Source organism: Babylonia areolata, chromosome 21 (assembly GCF_041734735.1).
Source record: "Babylonia areolata isolate BAREFJ2019XMU chromosome 21, ASM4173473v1, whole genome shotgun sequence".
In the NCBI taxonomy this organism is placed as follows: domain Eukaryota; kingdom Metazoa; phylum Mollusca; class Gastropoda; order Neogastropoda; family Buccinidae; genus Babylonia; species Babylonia areolata.
The window spans coordinates 26885872-26904932 of record NC_134896.1 but is presented as its reverse complement, the minus strand read 5'-3'; the positions used below and the strand labels follow the sequence as shown (position 1 = coordinate 26904932).

At 40.7% G+C, this 19061-nt stretch overlaps 1 protein-coding gene across 2 annotated transcripts in view; it reads left to right on the top strand.

Annotated features, from left to right (window-relative positions):
* Positions 1-19061, top strand: part of LOC143296328 (F-box only protein 11-like) — a 34799-nt gene that overhangs the window by 6197 nt on the left and 9541 nt on the right. For both annotated transcript variants that reach the window (XM_076608195.1, XM_076608196.1), the window contains exons 4-16: positions 1557-1686; positions 3437-3526; positions 4664-4799; positions 6151-6257; positions 7242-7353; positions 7940-8046; positions 8592-8729; positions 9527-9744; positions 10657-10742; positions 11365-11459; positions 12381-12503; positions 13111-13196; positions 14044-14264. In XM_076608195.1, coding sequence (XP_076464310.1) covers positions 1557-1686; positions 3437-3526; positions 4664-4799; positions 6151-6257; positions 7242-7353; positions 7940-8046; positions 8592-8729; positions 9527-9744; positions 10657-10742; positions 11365-11459; positions 12381-12503; positions 13111-13196; positions 14044-14264 — 1649 coding nt within the window. The remainder of the gene's footprint in view (positions 1-1556; positions 1687-3436; positions 3527-4663; positions 4800-6150; positions 6258-7241; positions 7354-7939; positions 8047-8591; positions 8730-9526; positions 9745-10656; positions 10743-11364; positions 11460-12380; positions 12504-13110; positions 13197-14043; positions 14265-19061) is intronic.

Below are 19061 nucleotides of genomic sequence, written 5' to 3'. Positions count from 1 at the left end.
TCTGTCCTCACCTTGGTTTTTGCTTGAAGCCTCCTGAGGTTGAAGAGTGAGCCATCTGTGCGGTATCTGATGCCAATGCCTACGTCAGCGTCTCTGAAGGCATCTGTCAGCATGGCTGAAAACATGAGACTGAACAGGGTGGGGGCAAGAACACACTCTTGCTTGACTCCGTTGGAGACAGGGAATGGTTCTGAAGTCTCTCCGTTGTCTTGGACTCAGGCCAGCATCCCATCGTGTAGTTGCCGTATGATGGTGATGAACTTTCTGGAACATCCGTACTTCGCCATGATTCTCCAAAGGCCATCTCTGCTAACAGTATCGAAGGCCTTGGTCAAATCGACATAGGTGGAGTAAAGGTCGGCGTTCTGTTCCTGACACTTCTCCTGGAGCTGCCTGGCAGCAAACACCATGTTGATAGTCCCGCGTTCTTTCCGGAAGCCACACTGGCTCTCTGGTAGGAGACCTTGCTCAAGGTGCGCTATGAGACGGTTGAGTAGCACTCTGGCCAGAGTCTTGCCTGCGACGGACAGCAGGGATATTCTACGATGGTTGTCACAGGCCTGACGGTTTCCTTTCTGCTTGTACAGGTGTATGATGGAAGCGTCTTTGAAGTCCTGTGGAACTGCCTCATGCTGCCAGATGATCTGGAACAGCTGATGAAGCTTCTCAGTCAGCGCCATACCACTTCATTGTAGACCTCAGCTGGAATGGAGTCTGAGCCAGGGGCTTTGCCATTGGATAGCAGATGGATAGCTTTCTGGGTCTCCTCCAAAGTTGTAATGGCATCCAACGACTCACTGACTGGCACCTGGGGGAGTCGGTCGATGGCTTCATCATTGATGGTGGAAGGGCGGTTCAGTACGCTGTCAAAGTGTTCAGCCCATCTCTCAAGGATCCCGTCCTTGTCAGTGATCAGGGTAGAACCATCAGCACTGAGGAGTGGAGCAGATCCGGAGGTGGTGGGACCGTAGACTTCTTTCAGGCCGTTATAGAAGTTCTTCATGTCGTTCCTGTCTGCAAAGCCCTGGATCTCATCAGCTTTGTTGTTCAACCAGGAATCCTGCATCTGCCGCAGCTTCAGCTGGATGGTGCTGCGTGCGCTCTTCAGTATGTCTTTCTTTGACTGTGACTTGGGATCTTCAATGTGGGCTCTGTAGGCTTGGCGTTTGTCTTCTAGCAGCTGCTTGATCTCAGTGCAGTTCTTATCAAACCTGTTTTTTTGCTTCCTGACAGAAGGCCCCAGGCACTCCATGGCATTGTTGTACACCTTCTCATGCAGTGCGCCCCATGCTCCAAATATACATTTGGGTTCAAAGCATCCTTGTTCAGTTAATGCAGTATCATTTTGTCAGTACAGAAACTACTTGCTTAGATATGTTATTATTATAAACAAATATCTACACTTTCTCTTGTTTTTAAATGAGGGAACGCAGCAACACACTTAGACTTAAGAGATGTGTTGTACACATCAGACATGAATAATGACAAAGGGTCACTTAGGTCAGTGTTTGAGGGGAAGGTAAGATGGAATGAAAATGTTTTATTGTATTCCACAGGAAAAACCTGGTCAAAGAAGTGTTCCAGTACACACAGCCACTGCTGCATCCTGCCCCACGGGAGTTCACCTTTATACAACCTGATGAATGTGACTTGGCAAACCCATGGAAAGAAAGCTTCAAACAGTTGGTCAGTAAATGAAGTATTATCATGTTTTCAAATCGCATTTATTGTTTGAGGTCAGGCATCTTCAAGATGTGCTTTGAATGTTGGGTAACATTTTGACTTGCATGAAGTGCAGTGTAAATAATGTCAGTTGCAAATTGATTGTAACCAGTCTGGGAATTTTATGTGGAAATCTAAATCATTTGGCAGACTTGGTAAGGCGTTGGACTTCTGATCCAGTGGTCAGAGTTGGACTCCCTGTTCGGCCTGGTACTGTGTCCTTGGGAAAGGCTATTTGACTTACGTGTGTAAACAAAGTGAGTCTATGTTTTAACCCGGTGTTCGGTTGTCTGTGTGTGTGTGTGTGTGTGTCCGTGGTAAACTTTAACATTGACATTTTCTCTGCAAATACACCAAATTTGGCATAAAAATAGGAAAAATTCAGTTCTTCCCAGACATCTTGTTTAAAACAATATTGCACCTCTGGGATGGGCACAAAATTTTTTAAAAAAGCCTAATTATATGCAAACTGCATTTACTGTTATATTTATATTTTTTGTATTTTCTAAACTTGGCACTTTGACCTCTTATTCTGACACAACAACAAGAGGAGTCATTATTATCATTTTTTGTTCAAACAGGAACTTCTTTTGCTAAGCATGGAAGTTTTATTTATTTTGCAAACGTTTTGGTGCAGATAGTAAAAAAAGGGAAATTACTCTGTAATTAATGCTAGGGGATTTAACTTATCACAAGTGAGTCTTGAAGGCCATGCCTCTCTTGTTACTCTGGTTTTCCTCACTTTGAGAATGTTAAAATGGCGGAAGGAGAGGATTGGGCCCCACCTTCCTGTGTCAAACACTAGACGGAGTAGATAGGAATTCACTGCCCAGATGGCTGTAAAAGGCGATGGGACCTTTAGGTTTAACCTTAGGTTGCATTGACAGAGCTTTCAACTGAAACGTCACCCCTGTGGGATGCTGGAGCTCTTTCAGTATAAATAGCATCCCCACCTTCTGGATATTCTGTGCTAGAAATTTCCTCTTTTCATTGCTCTCTTTGTTTTATTTTCTTCTTTCATTGGTGTTTCCTTTTTCTGCCTTCTCAGTCCATTCTCCTTTCCTTTTTTTTTCTTTTTTTTGAGCAAGCCTTGACCTTTGCTTCTCTTTTCTGCAGTCTGTGATGTACAAATTATGATATATGCTTTTTTGCTCTGGTGATTAACTAGTGAAATTGTAAACACTGGAATGGGCACTAGCTGTCCATTCTGCTGTTTTATTTGCCTATATGGCCTTTGTTATGTATTTTTTGTTTGGCTTTGAAGTGTTAGTTATCTTGGGATGATAAGCAGAAGGGCTGACATCCTCAGCATGGCTTTGTCTTCTTTGCCCTATGGAGCAAAATGGTTTGGATAATCTTGATGATGTGTCATGAACTGTGTTTTGTGGGTTTGTCTTGGTGTTTTGTTGGTTTTGTATTGGCATTTGAGCGTTTGTATTTTTTGGCTGTCCTGGTGTGGCAGTCCTGGTGTGGCCCTGTGCAGTTGGCTGTACTGTAGGCAACAATAAACATAGATTTAGCACATCAGTCAAGAAACAGATTCAGGCATTTTCTGTCTTGATGAATGAATATATTTTTATCTGTTATTGGTATCATTTTCATTTTGTGATAGTGTTGGGTTTTTTTGTGTTTTTTGTTGTTGTTGTTGTTTGTTTTTGTTTTTTTCTCTGTTTTGTTTTTGTTTTTAAATTCATGGTTTTCTTTGTTTTTGCAGCATCGTGGTTTCCATGTATGGAAAGATCCCAAAAAACGGTTCGAATCTTCAGATTCGAAAGGGAAAAAATTAAAGGGCAGAAACATCATGGTAAGTTTGAGAGTCCAAAGTGTGAGTCTGTGCTGAGGCTGTTTGGTGATAGTAATTCTTTGATTTTGTCTCCATCCAGACAACTTTCTGTTACAAAAAAGGGGTCTTATAAGGCCTGTTTTCTTAAAATGACTTGTATTCAGTCACGCCCTGTAATGTAGGAAGACTTTATTTTGGGTTTGAGTGAAGATATTTGAATGAAAATTGGTAGGTGTATGTAAAAATGACTGCCAAACACAATACATGCCACAGAACTCTAGCTTGTGTAGTTGTCATGCAAATAAAGAAAATGTAACATTCTATGATGAATAAAAAAGTGACACATTTTCAGCTTTCTGAAATGAATAGTAAGTAATTTTCTAAAAATTTGAAATATATCTTATTGTGTTCTGTAGCCATGTTTCTTTAACCCATATCAACAAGGAACCCTGAATCAGTAGAGGTACATGTCCAAAAAATGTTAGTAAAATAAATGTTTATCACCCAATAACTTTTGTTTCTTTGGTCAGATCTTCTCTCCCCCCTTCCCTGCCCCCCGCCCTAAAAAAATTGGCAGACTGCTGTGAAAATGTTACAGATTGTACTTTAAATCAAAGTTGAGAAACAAAAACATATATTTTTAGACATCATGCGTCACCTTTAATGTCAGTGTTCTTCCTCTACTTACATGCACAGAAAATGCACACGTTGTAGACATCAGATCACATGTGACACATGGACATGCAGAATTCATGTACCAATACATGTGTGCATGCATACACACAGTTGAATGCAGTATTAAATTTCTCTGACATGTGCTGGCATATTTTAGCTCTTTCTGAGGGTGTACATTTTACCTGGATATAAAGGTGACATGCTTGTTATGTTTTTGTTTGTAATTGAGTGTTATTCAAGTTATTGATTTGAAAATAAGACTTTTGTAATCAGAAAGAGTTCATTACCGTGAGTTTTTCTATTAAGAAAAAAACAAAAAAACTTGAACAATCTTGTCGAATGATTTTGTCATAAGTGAATTTGTCCAGATACTGTTATTGGTAAAGATGAAATTGGCAGAGAAAACATAATCCATCTCTTTCACTCCCGATATTTGAATGCTGTCTTAAAAAAATGTCTGATGGTATTAATTGCTGCTTTCAGTGCTTTGACAGCATAGAGTCAGCCTACAGCCATCTAGAGAACCTGGAAGGAGAGGATATACTGCTGTTTTTGCATGAAGGGACTTACTTTGGAGAATTCTTACTGATCGACATGAACATTTCTATTATTGGTGCTGGTAAGAAGCTGATGAGACTTTTGTTGTTGTTTTTTTGGTGGTGGGTGAGGGGGTGTGTGTTGCATTTGGGATGATAAGACCTATGTGACTGAAATAGAAATGAGTTAAATTTGATCTTGTTGTGATTTGTTAAAAGTGATGCATTCACTGTTTGTGTTTGATTGCTACCTTACAGATTGACTTGTGTGTTTTTTGAAAAATCAGAAAATAGAATTTGATTGACAGGCAAATGATTTATATTAATTATTATGTCGATTTACATAGGTTGGCATGTATTGGATTAATTATTGGAATTCACTGTGATCTCCTTAAGCTGTTCGATCAGCTGGTACCTCCAGTATGACATAGTTAATGTGTCTTTAGGGGTTTGTTGATGATCAGATTTTGTTGAACACTGATTCAACATATTACATGGAGAAAGAATTGTCTGTCAGTTCTCTGTAATTTGAATAGTGGCATCAACCAGACCCAAGAGATACAGATAACTGCAGTGTTGGTCAGGAAATGTTAGCATCATTTTCAAAGATACTTCCATGGGGTGTGTGACTCTTGACTTTGTGGTCCCAGTCTTCCAGTTTAAACCACTCAACTCTGGGAAAGCACCCTGATGGCGTTTGAACCCACATTCAACAAGCCATCAGACCATAATCTAAACCACTTTAGTGGATTGTTTCCCTTAGGTATAATCATATTTGGTAATTGAGGATAAATTATTTCTTTATGAAGGGTTATGATAGATGTGCAGATTGGTAAATATATATATAATAGTAATAATAATAATATATAGTTTTTTCTATGGCGCGATATCCAGCACCAATGCTGCTCAAAGCACCTTACATCATAGTTGACTATAAACATGCGCCTTAAAAATCATATCCACCACTATCTGACAATGGAAAACATCCAGTGTGTTCATATGAATGCAAAAGCACACTAAAGATTATAAAAGCTATAAAATAAATAAGGCTTAGATTAAAACAAAATGCATTTTATAGATCACACACATGCACACACACGCACTCGCACACACATATATATAAATGTATCTCTCCCTTACAGACACACACACTCTGACACTAAATATCAACTGCACTAATAACAAAATTGCACAAGAATTAAGATATTGATCGATATAATGAATTGGTAATGAAAGTGATTGCAGTATTATTGTTGCTTTTAGTTATTGCTAGTAATAGTAATACTAGATTCATATGAATTACAGCATTATGTATAATCTGCTTGTTTCTTTTTTACCAGTAGTTATGACAGCTGTTCATTTGCTGTTCAGAGTGACATTTTATTTTTAAAGTGATGTGTAACAGGTATAACAACATAACATTGGGGGTTGCAGCTCCTGATGAGGTTGTGGACAAGGTGATCATTGAGAGGGATAATGAATCCACTGTGGTCTTCTCCGATGGAGCTAAGTCTGCCTACATTGGTTATGTTACTATAAAGGTACACTTTATCTGTATTTGTCATTCAAATCAGCTTTGAAACCAGTATGAACTAGACTGTATAGGTGTCTAGCTCTGGTTAAAAATTAAGATGAAGAGAGAGAGAGAGAGAGGTTCTGGACGAAACGAGGCAGCATTCATGTCCAGTCTTGCTTCAGGACTTGGAAACAAGGCTGTTAGATGTTTGTATGTGAAATAAGGGATTATGACGGTGCATATATCCATGGTTATGATGATTCAAAAGGTAGATGGCTAAACATGGAATTGGTGTTGCCATTGTTCAGTCTTGGTCAAGACAGTTGAAACATCTGAAAGTATGGTATGAGACAAGAAATTGTTAAATCAATGGTTCCTGCGTAGTTACAGTCTAGGTTCAGATGGCTGCGAAAGGAATTGAACATCGTCTCTATTTGTGTCTAAACACTTGGTGGTAATTCAGTGCAACTGGTTGACAGCAATACATGTATTACTATCTAGTTGAAATCTTGCACATTTTGAATGATGTGAAGAAAGGGAATTTGAAGTTTCTTTTCAGTAATACAATAATGTATGCATACTAAAAATGCATGAATACACTGGTACACACAAATCCTCCCGCTCCTCCCACTCCACACCCACTCCACACAAGATGTAGACGCGCACACACACGTGCGCGCGCAAGCACATCTTGGCAGTTCAAGGCATATGAACATGTGTATGTTTAAACTATTAAAAAAAAAAAAAAAAAAAAAAGTACATGTAACCTAAAAAAACAACAACAGCAACAAACAAAAAGCGTGTTCAGATGATACGGTCTGTACCTTAAAGTCAAATAGAAATGCCACAAGTTTTTAGACTGCTGTTGATCGGGATTTTTTCCCAGAAAGATAAAGTGTTAACTAGATTGATTAGGATTTTCCCCTTATAAGACAAAGGGGTATTTTTACTTTTGTTCATAATTTGGAAACACATGTTGCTTTGACATGGCAGATTTATTGTGTTTCAGTTTTCACCCGATATTACCTCATCAGTGCCACATCATCGACATTATGCATTAGAGATATCCGAGGCCTGTTCACCCACGATTGATCACTGCCGGATCAAGAGCACCTCTGTTGGTAGGTGTTACTGTCAGTATGAATGATGCATTTTTGTTGTTGTTGTTATTGTTGTAATTTGTTAATGGGCTGCAGTTCCTGTGTTCATTTATATCCTACCTGTAAATGGACTTTTGTATGTAAAACTATTTTTATCCCATCATTTAGGCAGCCTATACTGCTTTGAGAGGTGTGTTTGTGTTTCTATAAGCCACTAAACACTGGTTACAGGATTCATCACTGATAACACAATATTGAGTCAGTCAGCAGAACAGCATAATCCTGCTGCTTTGTAGAACAGCATCTAGCAACTAAGTTGTTAATCTTTGTGAACTCAGGCACAGCAAGAAGAAAATGTTTTGTTTCAAATTGCAAAAAAACAACAAAAAAGCTGCCATCCTTTACATTGAATTTGATCAGTATATAAACAAGAATCATTTAGTTCCTGATTGAATTAGTAAATTCTTAATTAAGCAAAACAACCTGCAAATTGTGGACAGTGGCTTGGGTGGAGATGGGGGATTGGGAGGGGGGGAGCCTTCATGGGGAAAATCAGAAAGTAAATATGAGGATAAATTTTTTGAGATTGTGATTTTTTTTCTTTCAGTGGGAGCAGCTGTATGTGTATCAAGCAAAGGTGCAGACCCCACTATTCAGCACTGTGTCATCAAGGACTGTGAGAATGTTGGACTGTACGTTACGGATTATGCGGAGGTGAGTCTGATCTGCACTTAAAAGGATATGTGAGTTGTCAGGTGAGAGGTGTTTATATATTCAGGTCCCCCCAATTTTTTTTTAAAACTCAAACTTGACAGAATACATGTGTATTGACTTGTTAAAACTGTAGCTGCACAGATAAGGAAAAGAATGGTCTAGTGAGCTTATCAGTAGTGCAGGGTATGAGCAGGTGATGTGCCAGTATTATTTAGATGCTTAGAATGAATGAAAGAGTTTGTGTATGGATGCTGTGTGCTGCAATAATCCAAAGTGATTTTGTTGAATTTTGGCTTACTGTTTATTGTGACTTTTTAAAAAGCTGGGTTGTGAAAATATTATTTTATTTCATCCATTGAAAACGGTAATAAGTAAGATGTTTCTCTGTTTTTCACATTGGTCATACTGATACAAAATTTCTGTGGCTTAACACTTTCATAAACATCAGAAATCAAAGTTTTTATAGTTCATTGAAAAAGGATTGAAGTTTGTTGCCTGTGTTTGGTCATGGGTTGTTTTTTTCATTGAATTTAATGAAATTCCAGGGCAAATACATGCACAATGAGATCAGTGGCAATGCACTTGCTGGTATCTGGGTGAAAAACTATGCCAATCCTGTCATGAGGAACAACCATATACACCACGGGCGAGATGTTGGTGTCTTCACATTTGACAATGGAATGGTGAGTACAGTAGTACAGTCTGAGTTTCATTTTTGGTTTTTGTTAGAATTTCCTATGGTTTTTATTAGAATTTCCTAAACATAGTAATAATTATCTGTAGATAATTTGATCAGAACATGGAGCAGGTGTTGCCTACTGGAAGATAGTCAGCTTGAAGTAAAATCCAATAGACCCCCAAATTGATGAAAAATTTGCATGCGAACTTCTTACTGAAAGAAAAATATTGCATGTATGTCATTAGGTTAATTCAGAGACCAAATTTGACACAAATATTGCATTGTCTTCGCTGCAAAACTTTTATCACATCCAATGAGGGAATGAAACTTTTGACTTCGCTTGCAAACTAAACCAATTTTGTTACAAATGACTTCTCAGTTGAGACACTGTTTAACCAGATGCCCCTCTACCAGGTTCAGTATTTGAAAACAAATTGTTCCTATGTTAGCTTTTCCACCAGAACCAAACTCCTTGATCAGGTTGTAAGCACTCTGCTGCTGCGTGAACTTAAGATGTTGTTCACTTAAGATTGATGCTTCCTCTTTGTTTCACATTTCTTCATCCATAGCAACAGGATTGCAATTTTAATTCTCGCATTTTGACTCAAAGAATTATTGTTTTGATTGTACATACACTATGGCTTCAATCTAAACAGGATGGTAAATTTTGTGCCATGGATGGATTGCTCTCTTTTCTTTGTTTGCAAATTACACAGTAATTTTTTGCATGCACGTTTTTGAGATCTGTGGAACATATCCTTATCTGTTTTGTTAAATAGCTATGGATGTGTCATACTGCAGGGCTACTTTCACTCGTGTGACATCCACAACAATCGGATAGCTGGCTTTGAGGTGAAGGCAGGGGCCAACCCGACAGTAGCTCAGTGTGATATCCACCATGGTCAGACAGGGGGCATCTACGTGCACGAGAATGGGCGGGGGCAGTTCTTGGACAACAAGATCCACTCCAACAATTTTGCTGGGGTCTGGATCACCTCTGGGAGTGATCCCACTATCAGGTGGGTTCTTTCTTTGGGTCATAGTTCTCTGTTGCTTTCTCTTTCTCTCCAGCTCTCTTGCTCTCTCTGTCTGTCTTTTTCTTTGTGTGTGCAATTTTTTTCAGCATTTCACTTGAATAACTGAATGTTGATTAGTATTTTCAGATTGGTTTGGATTGATTGATTTCAGTTTTTAGGGTTTAGATAATTTTTTTTACAGTGTTGGTATGCTCAAATATTGAGATATTCTATGTGATGTATCTGAAATTTCTGGCTATTAAAACATTTGAAATTTTTGGCTATTACAGCATGTGACATGGTGCACTGAATATGACTTGCACATTCATTTGAAATTTGATTTATGGGACAGCAAAGCTGGTTCACCTTTCAGAAAAACAGTCACTCAAATGCCTAAACACTGAAACATGCCCACAATCAAAAAGACAGGTACCAGATTAACTGCCCTGGCAACAAATGGTGAAGAAAGGGTTAAGATTCAAGCATTCTTGCTCATGGTACTGCCTTCTTGGTGTCATTTTACAGGTGGCTTCCTGTTCTTGATGCTTTGACTATGCTTATGCTGAAAATAACTGTCAATTTGGCTGGAGAACTGGTCAGGATTGTGAAAGATGGACATACGTTAAAATGCCCAATAATTCTCAGCATAGCACCAAGCAAATTTACAAATTGTGTGTGTGATTTCCCCCCCTCCCCAACCCTCCCCCTGCAATCTATGTCCTTTGCTGTCTCCCACCCCAGTCCTCACCTTTTCAGCCTATCTCCTGCCCTCCTCCAACCCTGCCCCTGCAATCTATGCCCTTTGCTGTCTCCCACCCCAGTCCTCACCTTTTCAGCCCATCTCCTGCCCTCCTCCAACCCTGCCCCTTGCACAGTCTGTCATCTTGCACCATGGTGGGTTGTTTTGTGTTTCAGGAGAAATGAAATCTTCAATGGCCAGCAGGGAGGAGTGTATATCTTTGGAGATGGCAAAGGACTGATTGAGCTCAACAACATCTATGGTCAGATGCTTATCTGTGTCGCTCTTTAGATATTCATCTGGAATGTACACTTTTGGTTGAATATTTTATGAGGAGAAACTCAGAGAGTGATAGAAACATAGTTGTCAGAATTTGATTTCAGATTTATGTATTGTTACAGCCTATGGGCTGCTTCAAAAACACATTGTAGATATTTGAAACATTCTTGAATTTTGGACTGTTGATGTGCATTTAGACTGCTTTTGCTAATGTTATTTGAAATTTCAGTATGTTTAGGGTGTGTTGTTATTTTGCCTTGTCAGTGTCTACTTTTGAAATTTAAATTGTTTCTTTTCATTTTTGTACATTGTGCTATTTTTAAAAAGAATACATACATGGAATAATACACAGCATATTCAAAGATGTTTATATAAAATAAAAGTATGGTCACACATGCACATGCTTGTACGTTCTTAGGAAAATCATTATTTACTTACATATACTTTACTGTATTTCTGCATATCTGCAAAATATTTTTATTTGGTTTGTATCTCTTTGGATTGCATGAAAGTTATATCTGAATAGAATTCTACTGAAATATTTGAACATGTTTGTTAGATTCCGTATAGTTCTGAAAGTAATTCTCAGATTTCTTTTACCCTAGGTAACGCTCTGGCGGGCATCCAGATACGAACCAATAGCAATCCCATTGTGCGCCATAACAAAATTCACCATGGGCAGCATGGGGGCATTTATGTGGTGAGTTACCATACAGGGTTTCCAAGCTGGAATAAACACTTGTTCCAGTGATCAGATGTGTGTAAAGGAACAGCAAAGGATAACAGGAAAAGAAAATATTTTATGTATAGAAAAACAGTTGATTGAGCGGAATGAGGCAGTTAACACACAGTTTAAGTGTGGGAAGAGCAGAAATGTTTGGGGGGTAAGAAGTATAGAGTTGTATCATATATGAAGAATGTCGTCTTATGCTCTTGGTCATTAAGAACTGCCAAGTTTTAAATATTTGAATATCATCACTTTAGATAACAGTTAAAAAGAGAAGTGGGATCAAGTGTAATTTTGTGGTGTTAAAAGAAAAAAAATGTTCTTTGTGTTTGTGTATTTTGCATAGAAAAGAATGAGATTGGTGTGTGCCAAAGAAAATAAAGTGGGCTAAGTTAGTGTTCATCCTCATTAAAAGAACATTTGAAAAAAGTAGCCTTTTTCAGACAAGTTCTTTTAATACAGTGTAAAAAAAAAAAAAATTCCTGTAAGAAGACAGCGTAGAACAATTCTGATAGTAAATGACATGAAATGAGACGCTGTATATTGCTGTTTTGTTTGATACAAATGAATGGATTGACAGAATATATAACACTTATGAAGTCAGATCTCATCTGTAAAAGCAAAAGATAAGAGGGCCATATATTCCTATTTAGCTAATAAAGAGGTTAGGGATTGTCTCCAGAGACATTGGGGCAATTACAAAAGAAGAAAGTGCCCATGCACTGGATCAAAAATGTATGTACAAACTTGTTTTATGTTCAGTCAGAACAGTTCTGTAAGGGGAGATGTGATTGACAGGAAGAGAGACATGTCATTGACAAAAGTGGGTTTTGTGGGGAGATCTGATTGACAAAAAGAGAGGTGTCGTTGACAAGGGTGAGTGTTGTGTTGTAGCATGAAAAAGGCAAAGGTCTGATAGAGGAGAACGAGGTGTACAGCAACACCCTGGCTGGTGTCTGGATCACCACTGGCAGTCAGCCCATCCTGCGACGCAACCGCATTCACAGCGGCAAGCAGGTGAGTCATGTGGATTTGGTTTCTTACGTTGACTGGCACGATAACTGAGTGGTTTGAACATTGAATTTACAGTCTAAGGTCACTTGGTGGATGAAGAGTAGAGATATGTTTTTCTGATACATCAACGCATGTGAAGACATAGTTGTGCCTTAATTCTCTTTGTGTGTATACACTTGCAGAAGATAGAATAAGCACAGTAAATGTCCCATTGTCCATGTCAGCATTCACTGGGTAATGGAAACAAACCAACCCAGCCTGTACACTCCAAAACATTGTATGGCTGCCTAAACAGCAGGGTAAAGTCATACACATAAAAGCCTATTTGCAGGTATGAGTTTTTAGCAGGAATCGCCCATCAGTCACAAAGGCTTTTCTTCTTTATATGTGTGTGTGTATATATATATATATATATATATATATATATATATATATATAGTTTGTATTAATATATATATTTTTATATGGTGGAAGCCACATGTGTATGCGTGTTGTGTGAGAGAAACAGTGTCTGCCTGTTTTGCCATGCTGATCTGTCTGTGAACTGTCATATGCAGAGAAAGATTCCAGGTGGTTTTGGTGTGCCAATCATAAGAGGAGTGTGTTGCAGGTGGGGGTGTATTTCTATGACAACGGCCATGGGAGGCTGGAAGACAATGATATCTTCAACCACCTGTACTCTGGTGTGCAGATCAGGTCTGTTCGCTTCCCCTGACTGGGACATATTCACCCATTTAGATGACATTGTATTGTTACCTTGTTTAGACCTCAGTTTAGTATAGGCGCGTGTGACACATTTACTGCTTACTTTTTGCTTAGTTTCTGAAGTAAAAAATATTGAAATTAAAAAGGAAATTTTAATTATTTGAAATCTTTCAGTCTGTTCGATTTCATGATGATTAAGAGTTTTGATTTAAAATGTTGCTGTTATGTTTATCTTTTACATTGTTGAAGATCTTTTGGTGCCTTTTTTTGCCGCCCGATCATCCTACATGTTTATCTTTTACATTGTTGAAGATCTTTTGGTGCCTTTTTTTGCCGCCCGATCATCCTATCATTCCAGTGGCATTACTTCCACACCACTTATATAGAGTCAACGCAACACAGCTACACCTAGGTTTGTGTGTTTTAGTCTCAGTGCCAGCAGCATACAGAGAACTATCAATGCTAAGTGACCAGGAAGCCACACACCAGAGGAAAGTGCTGCTGAGTCACTGCTGATGACAGTGATTGCTTAGTCACAGAGCCATACATGAGTGAGCATTCCTCTAGTGTGGAGAGCTCCCCCACATCATGTGTGGATTTAGATCTTGATGAAATTCTCCTTCACACCAGCTGGCATCCATCAACATCTCTTTTAAATTTGTGTGCTTATAGGGTAAATAGCTTATGAGATAAAACTGAAAGACAAGGCCAGTCACTGCTGTCAGGTGAGCATTTAACAAGGCATGCTGGTAGTTCTTCTGATAAAGTAGATAGCAAAGTGAAATAGAAAAGTAGAAAGGGAAGAGAGGAAGAAAACTGTGGTGTTACCTGTTGACAGGACAGGCAGTAATCCCACCATTGTGAAGAACAAGATCTGGGGTGGACAGAATGGTGGGATCCTGGTCTACAACAGTGGGCTGGGTGTCATTGAGAGCAACGAGATCTTCGACAATGCCATGGCAGGCATCTGGATCAAGACAGACAGTAACCCTGTGCTGAGGCACAACAAGATCCATGATGGCAGAGACGGGGGAATCTGTATCTTCAATGGTGGCAAAGGTAGTGTATTGCAGGGGAGCAGATTATCTGTTTCTAGAAGAATGTCTTGACTTAGAGAATGTGGTCTGTTGGTTTTAATTTTTACCATCGTCTGTATATGCATAATTCTATTCTATTTAGTGAATTACGTTATTTTGAAGTCAGTGAACCCAGTCCTTTCTGTCTTGTTGATAATCACTTGCGCATATACAAATGGGTCACAAGAAATCACAAATGGGTCACAAGGAATAAATGGCTTGATTTTAAGCTTTGCTGGCATAATTTTAAGCCTTAAGATGGCAATTGAGGGTCAGTTATACTAAAGAAAAGTTTGTCTTTTCATCAGTCACTCTGGAATGATACATAGAAGTAGTTATACAGTAAACATGTTTGATCAGTTACTCCATGCATAAATTAGTGAGTGCATGCATGTGTGGAAATAACTGTATCTGCACTAGTTGGGTCACGGTAAGTATGTTATTTAAACGTAATTTTAGATAGAAAATTTCCTTTTACCTGTATAAGTAAGGGTGTGTAAACAGGAGAATATATATGATGGTGCAGTTTGAACCTAAGTAGTAGTCTGGTGTTGAATTGTTTTAACATTCAGTTGTTTCTTTTTCCTGTCAAAATTTCCTTTTACCTGTATAAGTAAGGGTGTGTAAACAGGAGAATATATATGGAGATTCTCCTCCAGCAAACCTGATTGTCACAGACAGGAAAAAGAAACAACTGAATGTTAAAACAATTCAACACCAGACTACTACTTAGGTTCAAACTGCACCATCATATATATTCTCCTGTTTACACACCCTTACTTATACAGGTAAAAGGAAATTTTCTATCTAAAATTACGTTTAAATAACATACTTACCCACCACCTCCTGCACCCTCTCTGGCGACTTCTAGGGGTACGTTACCCCATACTCAGGTCAGTGGTGCCATTGATGCTTTCCTTTTCAATTCGCGAACGAAGTCGACGCGATCCGCGTTTCTCGGCCCTGCCAGTCGGTAGGACACCCGAGTCGATCTCCTCTATCACTTTTCCCATGTCAACAATGGAATGTGCCATAACCCCTTTAATTACACATACTGGGAATGTGCCATAACCCCTTTGGAAAACAACACCATACACTGGCTTTGGATCCGCACGCTAGACTGGGCCCTATGTGCGATGCATCCGTGGCGGCGGCCGTGACATTGGCTCACGCGCCCCCCACGCGGCATGCCTCTTCCGTCTCGGATCCTATGGCGACCGAGGCGCTTAGGGATGCCCTCCCCAGGGGTAGGGAGGAAGGTGGACCACTAGGGGACACGCTTGCCCATGCGTGTGCACCCTCCCCTTGTCCGATTTTCCGATCCAAGGGAGACAACTCCTGCTTTGGCACCCTTGCCGGTGACCGCCGCAGTTACTTCCCTTTACCAGCACGGCTCCTTGCCAACAGTGCAGGTGCGTGCTTGGTCCCTTCAAGCTTTGCGGTGATGACCCCATTTGCCACACCGCCGGTTGCTGCTGTTTCCCATCCACTAAAGGCGTCTCAGCAAGCTGCTCAACCAAACAACCAGCAACCCATTGGGAACTTGCTGCGGCAATTATGCACTGGTGCCACACCTAGCGCCTGCTCCACGCCTTGCGCACAGAGCAGATGCGTGCACAGCCCATTGAACTTCGGCAGTGACAGTTTTTTCTGCCCCACTGCATATCTCCACTGTTACCCAGACTAATATCGGCAATTCCACGTCGGAGTGCCTCTTGATAACTCGATTCTGCCACTCGGCAGTGCTCGGGCCGATCTTGTCTGGTTACGGCGCCATTATGCCACATGTCCCCACCGTCTCGTGTCCGATGGTGACCGATTCGGTTTGGGATGCCCACGGCACTAAGGGACATTAATATTATCGGTTAAGGTGGCATAGAACCACGGACTCTCGCACGCAGCATGACGCTCCTCCCTCTACAGCGAGGAAACGTCACACCGGGGGATATGTGCTCTAAAGACACCATCCTTTTCGCCGAATATCGGCGCCAAGGGAGACAACTCCGCATTTGTAACCGACACAGCACGTCACTCCTGCCCCCCGTGCTGTCCACCTACGATATTTCTTCGAATTCTCATTGGGTCCTCATGCCCATTCATGGACTTTACACATCTTTGCACAGCAACTACACCTTTCTTGCTGTTTCTCAGGCTATTGGCGACTGAACTTTGGGGTTCTTCATCCCCCACACACGCACACAGCCCTCTGCAGGCAACCAGTCCTATAACCATTCTCTTCTTGTGATACACAATAACAGGAAATAAATCACAATATTTCCCCTTCTGTCCTTTTGATTTTTATCACAATCAACAATCACGAAATATATAGCTATATATATGTATATATAGATGTATGTATGTATATATATATATATACATAAAAAAACAAAAACAAAAAAACAACAACAAAAAACCCATATATATGTATATATATATGTATGTATATATGTGTGTGTGTGTGTGTGTATGTTTATGTGTGTGTGTATGTATATACGTATATATATATGCACACACATATACACATATATGTCTATGAGATATCTTGCTACATTTATTCACTTATAGATGTATACTTATCCCTCAGAATACACATGTGTGTGCGCTTATGGGATAGGTTCAGACAACTTTCTTATTAACATGTACAATTATATTTCTATCTCTATTCATTCACATCTATTCATTGAGATTCCCTACATAGCAATATAGGCACACTTGCATTTGCGGCCTTCTGTCCACAATGCCCTGAACTCTCTGCGCCTACGTACTTGCACTTTATTCATATGTGTATGTACATCTCATATTTAGGTGCATACACAGAGCCCTTTCCATTACTGATTATGCACACTTACCCATTTACTTGGCTATATCTGTGCACGCTACACGTATGCTTATACAGCCGCTTATTTCTTGTGTTTCGATCCCTTGTCATTGGCATATTTCTGACATCAATACTTGAGTTGATGGAAGTTTATATTCCCTTTGCACATGTATGTATTCATTTTCTTAAATTCATCCCTACCTCACTTTCGGAGGACGACTGCACTCACAGACAAAACTGCCTCATTCATGCCTGAATGTATGTTCCTTCACATTTTAGTAGTGGCTAGTCCTTAGGGACCCCCACACCCCCTTCCCACCCACAGGGCTAAGAATGCCCTCGCTTGGCGCAAGGAGGGACAAGGCAACCCAACTCATTTGCCTACAACAATCAACCATAGGGCTGGAGATGCCCTAACTTGGCACAAGGAGGGATGAGGCAGTCCAACTTAGAAGTGCCACTCCGGACACACATGCCCTTCATTCCTCCCCAGTTTGTAAGGCATCCCTTCTTCCACCCCTTGCCAACAACAACCTTTTGTTTGCACCACTGTGGTTGTGACAACAGCTCCACATGGGCCCTACATCCTAGCCAGCCTTCCCATGAAGGGGTGTCAATCTTTGATTCCCAAAATTTTTGCGGACCCAAAACTACCCACTGGGCAGAAGACAATCACCCTAAGCCCATCTCTTCCACTCCTCTCTAGTAGCAGAAGGCCTGGGTCATAATTGTTTTCCTCTATATTTGGGAGAAAGGCTTATTGACGAGGACGGATGCGTCTCACAGAGCACAACGAACCGTCCATTAGCCACAGGGGTGTACCTTACTGCCCACTCATACCAGCATGGCAGATGCCGCATTCAAGCACATCAGTTCGCCCCATCACCTTGCTTGAACAGAGATCCAGCATCAACGTCTCAAACAGTTGGCGTTTGAAAGCACTTTCTGCACTTGGTCTTCCCTGCCCGATCCTTTCAGCCTCAACACACAACCACTGCTGTGGTTACAGATGGCCACTCCTTCTCAAGCTCTGTCTTTCCAATGAGACACTTCCGGGGGTTTTCTAGCCTAGGCAGGCTATCCCATCATGGAGCCCCAGCCTTCAGTCAAGGGCCTGTCAGAGGATGACTTGGTTGTCACTTCGGAAGCAAGCACCATGCCTTTCAGACACATGGTTGCACCACAAGACCCCGTCAACTCTTTCCGGCTCCCTTACATTGCAATATAACCTGCATGGTGGACACCTTCATCCCTCAAGCACACAGCAACTGTTTCCTGATTTACCCATGCTGATTGGTGCCCTCCTAGGAACAATATATGATAATCAGTCGTGTACGACAGTCACCATCGGAACAGCAGAGGAGGCAACTGCTGTCCCAACTATTTGGGCTGGAATTCGATTATACAATTTCCAGTAGAGAGTGTTTTGCCTAAGTTGCATCCCCGGTCCCTCAATCAAGAGGGCCTTAGGACGGATCCCAATGGCTAGTTAGGCCCAAGGCTTCAGCACTAAGTCCCAGTGCAATTTGACTTCCAGTCTGAGAGACACAGTCATTCATGAAAGGCTAAGCTGCAAATGACTTCCCTTTGCAATTCAGAAACCACTGATAATACAGATCTCACTTTGCAGTTGGCCATATTGGAAACGTATGTCAGATCAGTGCTTTGATGTAAATAGCCAGTACAACACATCTTGAGCCACTTACCTCCCTGCCCCCGCCCAGCTCCATCCCAGACTCAGTGCGCACCATACACAGCCAGAGGCCTGTCATGGATCTGGTCCCCTTTCTCACTACAGAACCTTCAGCAAAACATTTTCCCCATGGAAACCCTCTTCCATTTGGTATTCCACCACAGAATGAGACTGAGTGACATATGGGCGCATGAAACGCACTTCCACAGCCTGATCCAACCCAGCCATTGACCACCGACAACTATCTACAGGTGGCTCCAACATGCCAC